This window comes from Mesocricetus auratus, unplaced genomic scaffold (genome assembly GCF_017639785.1).
Source record: "Mesocricetus auratus isolate SY011 unplaced genomic scaffold, BCM_Maur_2.0 Super-Scaffold_100013, whole genome shotgun sequence".
NCBI lineage: Eukaryota > Metazoa > Chordata > Mammalia > Rodentia > Cricetidae > Mesocricetus > Mesocricetus auratus.
The window spans coordinates 73,198,614-73,213,393 of NW_024429196.1; the positions used below are offsets into that span (position 1 = coordinate 73,198,614).

Below are 14,780 nucleotides of genomic sequence, written 5' to 3' on the forward strand. Positions count from 1 at the left end.
AATATCATACAAAACTAGCTGCATCTAGAAGAGACAGGAAAAGCCAAGTTCAACACCTTACCCCCATCTGTGGTAAACAAAAGTCCCATAGGGAAGACACAGTCCTTGAGTGGGCTGACCAGATTCCCCCAGACATCAAAGCCTCAGGAGCCTCTGATTGGCTGAAGGTTCTTTCCCATGCCTCTGATGGGCTTCCTTCAGGGGCACTTCCCCAGTGAGAACTCACACTGATCCCATAGTGCTCCGTGACTCCTCGCCCGTGCTCCCCAAGGACTCCAAATGAAAGGCTTTCCTCCAGAAAGATTCTTGCTTTATATTTGTATTTTAACTTAACCTAGGTGTTAAATAAAACTGAACTTAATACCATCACCATTAGCAACATGCAGAACAATTGATGTAGAAAAAATTAAACTTGTAAAAGTACTGACAGTTGATCTCAATATCTGTGACTTCTGTATTTGCAAATGTTACCTACTTGTTAAAATCTATGATTCTAAAATCAATATCCACCCATGCATGTGTGTCTGTGTGTGTGCATGCCACAGCTTGAGTGCAGAGTTGGAACACAGCGCTCATGGGTCAATTCTCTCATTCCACCCTGTGGGTTCTGGGGACCTAACTCAGGTCAGGCAAAACGCAAGCGCCTTCATCTGCTGTCTAACCTTGTGTCCCAGGTATCATGCTTTAAATGTGATTGTAAGTGAAAGGTCTAACTGTCAGATAATCAGCACACTAAAATAAAGACTCAACAGGGCTGCTCACCAGTTCTGGAAGAGGACAGACGGTTCCAGTGTTCATATACAATCCTTCCACGACAATGAATCGCCGAGTCACACGAGCCTTTCGAGGATTCTTTAAAACAACCAGACATCTTAACTGTCATAACTCCATATATAAACTGTTACTTCCAAGAACTTGGACCTCATAAAGGATTTATTTAAAAGGAAAAAAGGCCATAATGAATTAAAACTCAACTCTTGAGACCCTATTATTCAGACAGCAACACTAGTGAGAAGCAGCAGTTCCTTCCCTCAGGCGTTTGGTTTACAGTGGCAGCTAGATGACCTCACCCACCACTGCAGGTGACCTCACAACATTAAACAGTGTCCCAGCCCACCACTGCAGGTGACCTCACCCACCACTGCAGGTGACCTAACAACATTAAACAGTGTCCCAGCCCACTGCAGGTGACCTGACAACATTAAACAGTGTCCCAGCCCACCACTGCAGGTGACCTCACAACATTAAACAGTGTCCCAGCCCCAGAAGGGTTGGGGGAAAGTCCAGGCCACTGCAGGTGACCTAACAACATTAAACAGTGTCCCAGCCCCAGAAGGGTTGGGAGAAAGTCCAGAAACCTAATGATGAAGCACACACTCCAGAGTGATGACCAGGTAAAAACATCAAAGATTACACAGCTAGGATTTACACATTTCAGTGTAAAGGAGGAAAAAATGACAACGAAGGCCAGCATAGAAGCTCCTCTGCTCTGTAGAGTACATCCCAGTGGCTGCCAGTTTCCCACAGCTCACAGCATTTCTAGATGGCAGTGTGGACCTGCCAGTCACTGCCGGAAAGAAGACACCTGCATGGCAACACATAGCATCCCGATGTCTCTCTTTTACAAAAAGTCCTGTTTCCTTAGTTTTGGCAGGGCTTCCATACACACACTAGTTAAGTGCTCTCCCAATCCCCTTTCAAGTACCTGCTTAGGATTTCAAAATATTCAATGTAAGAGATGTAGGATGAACAAAAATATATACGAAAGAATTCGAATGATTAGTCATTCAACACATTGATAGCTTTTGCCTTTCTTTTAGATATTTATATATGCATCAGTCTTTCCAAAATCAGGATTTTGCTGTAGAAATTTTAGAATCTGATTTTTTAAAAATATTACATTTTGATCATTTAAGTTTTACTAAAAAAGTTTTACTTTGTTCCCTTAGAAGATTTATATTTACTTTAAGTGTATGAATGTTTTGCCTACATATATGCATGTGCATGTGTGTGCAATGCCCACAGGTCAGAACAAGTGGCATGAGATGCCTGGAACTGGAGTCACAATGCTGAAAAATGACCCCGAATCTTCTGCAACAGCACTGAGGCATGACTGGAGACATCCCCTCTCTGGGCACGTTGTCTCCTCACTGTTCTTAGTCTGGAAGAAAGCAGCTGTCTCTGTTTTGCTTTTTACATCATACTGTAAGTGCCAATCTTTGACATAATATCCACTTAAATTCTAGAGACAGCATCTCAAGTAAGAAGAACTATCTAAAATTATATGTGAAACTATTTAATAGCATACTCCTGGCAGAAAAATGAGGTATAAATTAATTAGTAAAAAAGTGAAATTAAATTTCTAAGATACATAATTTTCTGATTGTTCCCCACAAGAAACTCCACAGATTATAAATCATATGAAAAATACACATGAAAGTTGAGTATGACCGCTCCTGAATCTAGCCATGAAATCTCCAGCAAACTGACTCCTTAGTCATACTTTCCAAAGCAGTGTTTATTCTAGTGGCTGTGATCTAGCACTTAATCAGAATAAAGGCCATCTTTTTAGTCTATTGAAAGAGTTAAATCTGTGAGACCATCTCAATTTCAGAATTTCTCTACTTTTTCTTAATTGTGTAAATATGGAACATTGGCTGATAGTATATTGAGCACAAAATGGTGAGTTTATGCATAGTCAATATGACAATGTACATATTCATGAAATATCTATCACACAAACTGACTCCTAAACAAAGATGACAGAATCCTGAATGATTAACCTAAATGTTTAGGAAAATCTAAATGAACACAAAACCAAAGAAGGCAGTGAGCACTTTCATCAGATTCTCCAGTTATGAATGAGTTGTTTGGACAAGGTCCACTTGAAATGGGTGCTTGAAATGTGACCACTGGGCTTTCAGGACAGTCCACCATCTAATCTAGGGGGGCCGGCCTTTCCTACCCACACTGCCTGGAAGACAGTCATGGTCCCCCCACAATGCTCTGGACTGCTCTATCACCATGCCAGGGAGACACTTCCTAATCACCACCACTAGGGGCGCTCAAGGCTCCCAGGCATCCCCTCTTTAGAGAAGGAGAGGCTGTTCCCCACAGCAGTAGCTGCCTGGAGCTTCAGGAAGACTCGAGATTTGATGGAATACATAAGTATATTCTGGATTTAACCCATGCACTTCCTTACAGCCTTCGTGCGTTCCAGAGCTCCTACACAGAACTCAGAGCACTGTGTCTCCTCAAGGGCAAGCTCCTGCCCTCCCCTTGGCCCCCATAGAAAGTTGCCTCGACCGACCCTCCAAATGTGACAAGGCTCTGCAACCTGAAATACATTAATGAGCAGGAACACCCTTATTTAGCATCCAAATGTCATCCGCAGGCAAGTTTTCGGTGACAAGTCACCACCTCATCTATAATTTAGCTGCTTGGGAAGTGCACAGAGCTGCACACTGGTCCTCAAAGGGCCGTACCTTTTGATCTTCAATCTCCTGTTCTTTTAGCAGTCGCTCCAGGTCAGCTACATCATTGTGCTTAAATAACTTAATGTCACTGCGTGATGCCTGTAATCCTTTCTGGATAGCAAAGCAGGCGGCACTGTCCCTGCAAGGGGGAGAGGCACCAAATTGGGGTTAATGGGCCTTGGCAGCATTCTCAGAAGAAAGCCTGCTTTTGTAAGCTGACGGCCTCCAACTGTTACCTGAAACACAGCAAGTGGGGAGTTTGAGCACTGACACTCACTGCTTGCTCTTCACTCTGCAAGCCCTTCCCATAAGACTACTTCACTTGGTCTCTCCCAAGAAGCACAGCTGGCCGCAGCGTGACCTCTCTGACGTCAGGATGCATGCTGTGGGTGGCATCTGAGCTTGCTCACATGCCCCTCTTTCTAAGGAGAGCACTGGTGACCTCACGGTCAGTGGCATCTGTTTTCCCGACTCAACACTCTGCCACGAGGAAAACACTGGCAGTCAGCTGGGGCACAGGGAACCAGGCTAAGCTCACCCACACCAGCAGAGGCCGAGTAAAGAACTTAGCCGCTGGCCTTTGAAGGACACTGCAATGGAACCCTGCATCCCTTACCGGGAACACAAACTTCTGGTTGACGTGGTAACAATGAGGTACCCCCATTTTCCACTTGGGTGAGGAAACCCAGGGGAAATCAGGACTGCCACCAGCAGCCAGCAGCGATGAAGAAACTCTGAGCTTTGTGTCCTGGCTCAAGCGGGGACTGGGACTGAACGAGCCTGGCATTCACAATGACACAGTAGTCTCCCACCTCCCATTTCCCCAGTGTCAGAGAAAGCCGACCCTAACGGATGGCTCTGCAACAATGTCATCTGCAGCCCATGCTCCAGAAACAGAACGAGTTAGAAGGGGAAACATTTCACAATGTTTTACATTCAGAGATTTGTGTTGGGCCACATTTCTTTTGTGTGTTGGGGTACATGTGACCTATGGACAGCAGGTAGGACACGCTGGTATAGACTGGAGCCACATGAAAATGCCTGGGTTCCAACTGAGTATCACTTCTATCCAGTATCACTATGAAGATGACAGAGCCCATGATGACCTAGCAGTGAACTCAAAGCATAAAAAGGCTGCAGTGACAGTCACCAACACACGGGAAACAAGGGAACTAAGACAGGGAGCTGAGCACACAGAAGCTACAGAGAGTCCCATCCTAGAGAGGAAGCACCCGGAAAACACATCAGCCAATGAGGTACACATGGACAGAGGGAGAGGACCAGTGAACAGGAAGACGCACTGAAGCGACTCAGTGCACATCAGAGAGAAACAGTCTGGAGAGGACAGAGCAGGGCTCCAAGGACTTGGGGGCGGGGGAGGGTGGGGATGGTGTGACGGTGTAAAGCAAGCAATCTCACATCGTCATCACTGGAGTCAGCAGGAGAGAAAGACATTAGAACCGCTAACTGACACAAAGAAGCTGGCTAAAAGCCCTAATACAAAAAAACGACTTAAGCTGACAGGCTAAAGACAGTGAGCAACACCCAAACAGGTAAGGCCAAATGAAGAGTCACAAGGAGTACAGTGAGAGCCCGAGGCTCTGCAGGCTCTCAAGGCTGTCAAATGCATGCGCACCCAACCTGGTGTCAGCCACTTAGTATGTGTCTCGGTAGCCAAGGGAATGCCTTCATCCACAAGACTCCATTCACGGAGGTACAACAAGAGCACAGGGACACGACTTCAAAGTGTCAAATGGGAGAGACCCAGTACAGATAGGACACTAATTCCCTCCATCCACTGCCCATCTTCTGGTCTGAGGACAGAGCTTTCCCTGGTAACAGGGAATCTAAGTGTGTGAGGGACCTCTGTAAGGGTCAGGATCACCCATGCCAGTTGCACTGCTTATGGGCCATGAGTCCATGTCACCCTTAGTCCAGAGCAGGTGTGTTCTTGTGCATCCCCAGTGATGTGCAGGTTTGGGGCCTTGTGGCATCACATAGATGGCACTGCTGATGGCCACAGGAGGTAGAGTACATCTATCCACAATGACTCTGCCATGGTGGACAGAATCCTTTAGTGTGTCACTGTATGCCAATGACTACGAAGACAAGATGTCTGGGCCTATGGCAGGGGCTTCTGAAAACTCAACATCCTTTCTAGGTTCACTTGGTTCATCCCTAGACAACCTACCAACTAAGAACTTGAGATGAACTTGGGCTTGGATCGCCCTCTAATGTTCAAAGCGTGGTGATACAACAACCCACTTCTGGTAAGCCTGGTCTTGGGGAATCACAATGCTCATTCCAGAAAGACAAGCACCAGCAAAACCAGCTTGAAAAGACTCCTTCAGTGCACAGATGTTTCATTCCCAAACCATCAAAAGCCTTCAATAAACTAAGACATAGGGGTGGGAGCACAGGCTCAGCCATTAAGAACACTGCTGCTCTGCAGAGGACCTGGGTTCAATTCCTAACAGCACATGGTGCCTAGTGACCGCCCTTAACTCCAGTTCCAAGGGATATGATGTCCTCTTCTGACCTCTGTGGACACTGCACACACGTGGTGCATATATATATGCAGACAAAACACCCACACATTAAACAGAAATCTAAAAAAACACAACAAAAACCTCCTGACCTCACTACACCACAAGGTGACAGAAACTGATCATACTGTAATCAGTATTGGAGAACTCACAGGAGAACCCACAGGAGGACTCACAGGAGGAGTCACAGGAGGACTCAGAGAACAGTCAATTTAAGGAAACTCAATGAGCTCAGAAAAAGCATGGATAAGCTTTTCAGTACTCTAACATGAAACCTGATAAGAGGAAACAAACACACAGAACTCTTTGAGAAAACAATAATAATAACAACAAAACCCCAAAACAACAAAAAGCTCATACACTAAGTGAAAAGAAAAAACCACGGCAGGAGGTATAACTATCAGGAAAGGTCAAATATAAGACAGAATTACTGAGTTCAGAGACAGACTATTTGCAAATGGTTTTCTGGAGGGAAAAATGAAGTGTGATGAAGATTGCTCACAGGGGCTTTGGAGCAGCATTAAAAAGCAAAGAGCTAGGCTGATGGGGGTCAAAAAGAACCAGAGAACGCCATCAGGGTAGAAGATGTCCCGGAGAGACGGCTACCAGTACACAGGTCTAGGAAAGTCAACGGTCATGAGAGTCAGACAGATCGCATCAAGACTTCCTGGAACACATCACAATCAGGTTCTTAGAGGTAAAAGTGAGACTCTCAAGGTCTCCTAGTTAGTCTCCAACAGAATTTGCTACGGAAACTTTACACCCAGGACAGAGCAGTGCAAGTTTCCAATTAGAAGGAGAAACTAAAACACCCAGAAACGTCCAATAAGCAATACAGAATTCTCTAAACACCAAACGAAGGTGAGGAAGCTGGAGAGACGGCTCAGCAGTTAAGAGCACTAGATGGTCTTCCAGAGGACCTGGGTTCAATTCCCAGCACCCATGTGGCAGCTCACAACTGTCTGTAACACCAGTTCCAGGGTATATGGCACCCTCCCACAGACATACATGTAAGCAAAAACACAAATAGACATAAAATAAAAATAAATTAATTAAAAAGAAAAGAAATGAAAGTGAGGTTTCAAAAAAAAACAAATGAACAAACAAAAAAATTGAACTTCTCAGGACTGATCTTTCTTTTGCCAGGCAGTGGTGCTGCACACGTTTAATCCCAGAACTCTGGAGGCAGAGGCAGGAGGGTCTCTGTGAGTTCCAGGCTAACCTGGTCTGCAGAGCGAGTTTTAGGACAGCCAGGGTTACACAGGGAAACCTTGTCTTGAAAAACCAAAAAGAAAAAAAAAAAAAGAAAGAGGAAAAGAGAGGAGAGGAGAGGAGAGGAAGGAGAGGAGAGGAGGTGAAGATGAAGGTGAGGAAGATGATCCCAGACAAGCCAGACCAGGAAGAATCTATGTCCACCCAGATCTCCTGAAAGATTGTTAAAGGGAGGAGTTCCTCACAAAGACAGAGATGCTAACATTGTAAACAATGAGTACAAACCACTCATATCTTCAGTGCAATTTTAAAAACAGAACAAAGACCCTGGAATAACAACTATTTCAGCAGGCTGAGAGCGTCAACACAGAAAGATGTAAACATGATACTTTAACTAGGAGATGGTCCCCTAGTTAAAGTGCTTGCCTTCCAGAACCCATGTAAATCCACCTGTAAAGAGAGCGTCCCCGAGCAGGCTGGCTAGCAAGATTAGTTGTTCCAGTGAGATCTGGGTTTGATTGGGTGGCCCTGTCTCACGGAATAAAGTAGAACAATCCAGTCTAATTGCGAACAAACATCAACCTTGGCCCTCCACATCCGTGTCTACATACAAGCATACAAAAACTGGAAAAAAAGAACATTTACCTGGGAAGAAGAAAAACAAGGGCAGAGTTTCCTTACTAGCTTATTTTTGTTTCTGTCTTACGTTTATGGACACTAAGAAGGGAGAGTGATGAGAAAGAAGCGTGTGGCTTTGCCAAGCACAGCAAACGATGTGAGGTCGTGATCATGACTCAGGGCATGACAGGGCCACAGAGCTGACAGGGAAGGAGACGGCACACCTCATTCGGACATCAACAAAACAGCCACGGTGCCAGGAGAGTGACTACTGCACAGCCAGGCACCTTTTGGGTGAGGATCTCAGAGCTCTTGGCTGGGGAACCCAACAGTTAAAAACAAACAAAGAGCCGCAGAAGACCCCTTCTTCCTTTGGGCAGGTGATTTCCAATGTGGGACCTGCTGAGCGGGGCAGCACGGTGCTGTCTCAGAAGGAAACTGCTTAGAAGTGTAGGTGAAGGCACTTACACAAAAACAATGTCCCCTCTTTTAGAGTACGCTGGAATCGCACTGGCTATGGTGGAAAATCCATATGAGTAAATGATGGCTTCTTCAGTCCTCATAAATTTTGCCAGACGCTCTTCCAAATCCAGATGGACATCTATTTTATAGGAAAAGTTGAAATAGTTAAACAGCCTTATAATTCTTTTTCCTTTACTAACAAATGAAAAAAAGCGCATAGTAGTTTAATTACTGTCTCTTTCACCCTACAGATAACATTCAATTTTAAAAATATTTATTATTGCTCGTGTGTGTTTGTGCCACAGTCCATGTGTGGAGGTCAGAGGGCACCTGTTGAGAGCTGGTTGTCTTCATCGGTGTTTTAGTTCCGGGGATCAAATCAGGTCTTCAGGGTTGGCAGTCTACCTAAGCCCTTTTACCAGCCCCTGAAATGCAACTAAAAGCAGCAACAACAAAACCACAAAAAACTCTAGATTAAAGTAATTTTGAACCCAAAATTCTTCTGAGACATTCAAGCTGAAAGCAGCTCCCTGTCTCTAAGCATGGCAAATGGAGACTTCAATTTAGCTACAGGCTTCCTAAATGTTCCAGAAGCCGGGAGCTAAGTGCTGACCCCACTGCACTGGAGCAGTGACAGACCACACACAGGTCTTTGCCTCCTTCCCCTCTGTGTGAGAATCCCACTCCATCTCTCCTTGACCACTTTACTGGCTTTACACAAGCAGCCTTCCCACTTTAACAAAACGAGCTTCACACACTCTGTACCAGGACACACTAGAACTCAAGCGGCCCCCTTTCTCACAGTCCAGGTTAGGGCTCAGGTGTGGTGACCGCCACTCCCAAGTATACCAGGGAATTCAAATTCACATATGGACAGAATCAGGGTCTCCAGGAGAAGCAGCTTAAGAATACTGGTACAGCAGGATAAATTATAATACTGAAGTGACATATTTAGTCAATCATGGCTCTGTAAAGCCTTTCAATTCACAGTGTGAGCCATTAACACTGCTCAGGGGGAAGGACATCAGCCTCTGGAGACAGCCCGCCACCAGGTGACTCAGTCCTAGAGCTTCAAAGTCACCACAAATGAGGCGTTCTGAGGAGACGGCTGCAAGCGCAAACACCCGCTACCCTTCCCGCCTCAGTGCGGCTCAGGCCTGGAGGACCAGATCAGCTCCACCACATGCTCTGTGCAAGGCCTACTCTGGCACAGGGAGAGAAATTGGCTCTGGCTCCTGAACGCTAAGGGAGAGAGGAAGCAGGGGCAAGGAGAGGAGAGAGGAACCAGGGGCAAGGAGAGGAGTAGAGGCAGATCCCAAAGCAGTGGAGAAAGGAGTCAGGGTGTGTCCATGGGGCAATGGCCAGGGCAAGCCTTCTCCAAGTAAGGGATGGCAGGGTGTGGTAATGGCAGATGCCGGATTAGCTTGACTCCTTAAAAGGAGCTAGACTTGTGCAAATAAACAGCAGATGCCATTTCAAGCAAGCGTGACACATGCTTCCCCACACTTACTGCTCACACACCACTGTAAGGAACAAGAATATACAGCCAACTGCCACAGTCAAATCACAGGCTAAACCATTTACTTCCTCACATCGACATTAAACAATCGCGGCTTTCACAGGACTACGCTTAAGTTCACCAGTAAGTCATAGATCCATGACTTTAACCCCATGCAGAGCCAGGCAGGTGGCTGTCCAGCTGCTAGAGAAATGTCCCTGGGGAAAGGTGTCAGGAAAAGTGGCCAGAGGGAAGAAAGCTGTGAGGACTTAGCAGCTGGTCACCCCCGAGGTATGGAGCACAGGCTAGTTTGAGGCACGTCTTCCTTCCCTTCTCTTGGGCCCTCAGCACCATGTCCGGTGACTCTCAAGCAGGCAAAAGGCCCCTTCAAATACAGCCCTGCCTCTGGCTGGGAGCCTACCATAACCTTCAGTGTCTAGCTGGAGGGGGACAGCTCAGGCACCGGGCCAGGGTCGACAGCTCTCACTTGTGATCTCCATTTCAGAACACTATGCCGTCCATCACAACGCGCTTTGGAGGCAATGCATCATTTTTACTAACCCTGGAGGATCCTCATCGGTTATTATGTAGGCTTCTCCAGACTCCTGTCACTGGCGAGGGCTAACACTGAAAAGCTGGACATGCCAGGGCTTGGACTAGGGCCTTGGAGGAAGCCCCTCGGCCAGTGGAAAGAGTGTGTCAGAGCCTGCACATCACTGCGTACACTGAAGGCCATGAGCGTACAGGTGCAGCATACTGGGATGGAGAGTCAAGTGACAAATCAATGACTCGCCAAGTCCCCAAAGTTTCAGAACTTGTGGCCTTTCCTTCTATCTAACAACACAGAACTTTGGCTGGCATCAGTCTTGCAGAACAGGTTCTGTAATAGGTCAACAGGGCTAAGTGCAGAACTCGTTTCTCTTGATGCTAACTTGTGAGTGAACACCTCGCCACCCACAGAAGGGAGGCAGCAGGAAAAACCACCACGGGCTGTTCTGTGACTGCTCATGGCCCCATCTTCTGTGTGCAGATCCACCCAGGCCAGTGAGGCCCCAACTACACATGGATTAAAACTCAAGTACTACATTTTCTAACTCACGTCAGCAGAAACAAGGCCAGCGCTGAGAGGTTGTTGTCCCTAAAGCTTCGAGGCAATCCAGCCCGCTGAAGGTCTGACCAAGGAGCATCCCAGAGCTCAGGCTGCAGCCAGGCCTCCAGGAGTTCAGGCTGGGCATGCACATCGGGTGTACATTCACACAAGTCTGAGATTGTCCCGGGCCTGCAGTGTTTCCACTGACAAACGGGTAAAAGCCACACCATCCTCAAAGGGCTTCTGGGAGGACAATAATTTAACATGAATAAAACACTCAGAACAGTCCCCGGCTCTGAAAGACGATTCAATTAAACCACTATCTAGAAAACAAGGTTTTACTTCAAAAAAAGGAAGTATCCCCCGACAAAGTCATGTGAAGTCATATTAATGGAAGTTTATTTTCTGTAGGGCCACTTGCCTAGGCTCATTTACAGTAAGGAAACAGCAATTGCCCTTGGTTGTTTTACAAAGGAAAGACTAGAAAACAACCAAGTTCACAATAGTTTACATTCAATTTACCATATTTTCTATTAAGAACTTTCTAATTTTATGTAAATACTATTCTTTTCCCTGTTTTTTGGGGGAGGGGGGGTGGGTGGTTGAAAGAGTTTCTCTGTGTAGTCCTCGATGTCCTGGAACTGGCTCTATAGACCATGCTTGCTTCAAACTCACAGAGATCTGCCTGCCTCTGCTTCCTGAGTACTGGGATTAAAGGCGTGAGATGCTACTGTCCAGTCTAATAAATACTACTCTTAAAAAAGAATTCCTAGGCCACTGAGATAGCTCAGCAGGTAAAAGCACTCACTGCTGGGTCTAATGGCCTGAGTGTGAGCCCAGGGATGTTCAGGGTGGCAGAGCAGAACTGTCCCCTGCAAACTGCTTTCTAACATCCACAGCGGGTGTGCACATACCCCTTCCCAAACATAAGTAAATAAGTGAAAATTCCGGAGACACAGGAGACATTAGCTTGGCTACTCTGATGGCTGAGCAAGAGGATCCTACATTAAGGACAACCTGGACAACTTAGTGAGACCCTGCCTCAAAATAAAACTACAAAGGCTTGCTCAGCATGTGCAAGGTCCTGGGTTCAATTCCCAGTAACGTGCACGTATGCACACACGTACACACAATTTTTCATGAAGTAAAAACAATAGCACTTCTGTATCCAAAAGTCATGAAGAATGTTTCACATCCTGACACCGTGTGACTCTTACTGAAACACTCTGAGCCATGTGCCTGAGGGCTGCTCCCCACACCTACAAAACCACAGTCTTATGACCAAAGAAAATCTGCAGCCAATCTAGGAGTCTCACGCACTCATGCTCTTCCTGGGCCCCAGCAGCTGCCCAGTTAACTGCTCACACACAAAAAGAAGGCAGGCACAGGACATTCACTGCTGAGCCCACTGCATAGTGAAGTCTGATTCAGACTAAGACCAACGTGTAAGTTACAGCTTCCCTGTACCCAAACGGAAACACTGGAACAAACCGGCACAGCACGCCCTCCTGAGCACACAGGACCTGACTACTCTGGAGGGAGACGAGGTTCTCCGATTGAAACCACAAAGAGCATTAGAAAGCAAACATTCTGCATGTGTGTAGGGGTACAGGTGTGCCATGGTGCATGTGTCATGGTCAGCGATGACTTAGGAGAGTCAGTTCTCTCTTCCCACCACGTGTGTCACAGTGATCTACCTCAGGCCTTGGGGCTGTGCAGCCTGTGCTCTTACCTGTGAGCCATCTCACAAGCCTGGAAGGATACTTGAGGAAGGAAAGGTACTTCTATTGTAAGTACAGCAACTTGTTATGGAGTAATCTTTTTGTACACTGTGAAGCTGTGTCTTTGCCAAGGCCCCTTCTAATTGGTTTAATAAAAGAGCTTACTGGGCAGTAGCTGGGCCTTGCGGACAAACATGGGCACAGGGAAGAAGGGTGGAGTCGGGAGGAGTCACCAGCGAGAGACGCAGAGGAAGACGGAGATGAGCATGCCATGCTGAGAAAGGAACCGCCACACGGTAGAGTGTACACACAGAAATACCGTTAATTTAGGTTGAAAGAGCTAGTTAGTAACAAGCCTAAGCTATCGGGCAAACATTTATTGTAAGTCTCTGTGGGGTTAATTGGGAGCAGGCTGGCAGGGCAGAAAACACAGCCTATAGTAACTTGTTCATTCTCTACAAGTTAAGAGAAGATCTAAAAAGGAGAGAGCTTTGAAAACAGATGCCCAAATGTATACCAAGGAGGGGAAAGCATCAAATTAAATGCAATCTTTGTGGGCCTTGAGCTATAGTTCAAGTAGACATAAGTACAGAGAAGTGGAAGGTCCCCACATCTGCCCTAGGGCTTAGTGCAAAGGGTGTCTGCCACGTGTCTGAGCACTCAGGGTGATTCGACTGCAGGGCTGGTGCAGGGCTGAAGTTCAATCTGAGAGACTCCAGTAGTTCCCTCTGATTTTACTGAATGCTGAAATTCTAAAGCAGGTCACTATAATTATTCAAATAATTGCTTTCAGAATAAGGGGAGACCTCACTCATCTGTCATGTGGTGGCATGGGTGGGAGACAGATGCCCTCCCCCACCCATCAATGCCTGAGGCGGGGGGGGGGGGTAGCTGTCCCTGCTCTTCTTCAGCTGCAGCACTTGGGAGAGACGCCCCTGCACCTCGCCTGGACAGCACAGTAGAGCTGGCCCCGGTGTGGAGAGCCTGCCCTGAGGAAGTGAAAGCAGGGAACAGGCTCGCCCGCCCCTTACTCTTCGCTAAAGGGGTGAACCAGCCAGGGCCATGCAGGAGAGCTCACCCTGGTCGTGAGGACACAGGAGGCTAACCCAACTGCAACACTACCCAAGCCCAGAACCAGGACTGTGAGTTGGCCCATTCCAACATCCCCCTCGTCTGTGATCTGCTGGAGCACGTGAAGGGACCAGTCCTGAAGACCCAAAGCTGCAGGATGGCCACTACACAGGGCAACAGTAGAAAACCCGGAGGAGCTCCAGGGAGGGCCCAGCATTGACAGCGTAGCAGAAAGCAGCGGCCTCGAACCAAATCAATGACTCTTTGCAAGGAACATTTACAAGTAAAGATACATGAATAAAGGGTTTACTGTGACTCACTGGGTCACACTGCAGCTTCCATGACCAGACTGACTTTCCTTTTTTCTTCCTTTTTTTTCTTGAAGTTTATTTTATTTGTGTGTGTATGGGGGGGGGGGTTCAAGGAAGGCCAGAGGCAGATACAAAGGGACAGGAAATGAATGGGATGGAGATGCATGATGTCAAAGACACAAAGAATAATTTGAAAAGAAAGTTCAAAAAACAAGCACCAGAGTAATGGGAGAAAAACCAACCTAACAAAACAAAGATGGCATGTGTCTGTAGAAGAAACGAGCTGACCAAGGAAGGAACCAACCGCACAGCTGCCTGGCTGCCCATGAGCCTGCAGCTCTGGTCAACGGAGCCTTCAGCCATGGCGTTAGGACAGATGGGAGTCGCTTGCAAGTATTTAGAAACTGTATATTCGCTATCTGCCACTGGTGGCCATTCAGACACCTGAACAACCAAATCCAATTAAAATCTAAAACACACTCTTTAGGGGGCTGGGGTGCTGCTCAATGGAGAAGTGTGTGCCCAGAACAGAAGGCTGTGGTTTGTCCCTAATGTCACAAACCCAAACACACTCACATCTACATTAAAGTCCATGCTAACTACAAAGCTATTTGCAACTGACACCTGCTTGGCAAAGGGAAAATCCATTGTCTCCTATGGAGTGTCATTGGGTCTATCAACCGCACTCCAGGACAGGCTCCATGCCCAGGTGCTAACTGGCAAACACAAAACAAACTCAGTTTTTTGGGGGCGCTGAGGAGGGCTTCTTTATTTT

At 46.8% G+C, this 14,780-nt stretch overlaps 1 protein-coding gene across 1 annotated transcript in view; it reads right to left on the reverse strand.

The window, feature by feature from the left end:
* Sptlc1 (serine palmitoyltransferase long chain base subunit 1) overlaps positions 1–14,780 on the reverse strand; it is a 39,024-nt gene that overhangs the window by 13,431 nt on the left and 10,813 nt on the right. The window contains exons 6-9 of the mRNA XM_005066297.4: positions 8,321–8,453; positions 3,486–3,615; positions 763–852; positions 227–334 (exon numbers count right to left, since the gene is read on the reverse strand). Coding sequence (XP_005066354.1) covers positions 227–334; positions 763–852; positions 3,486–3,615; positions 8,321–8,453 — 461 coding nt within the window. The remainder of the gene's footprint in view (positions 1–226; positions 335–762; positions 853–3,485; positions 3,616–8,320; positions 8,454–14,780) is intronic.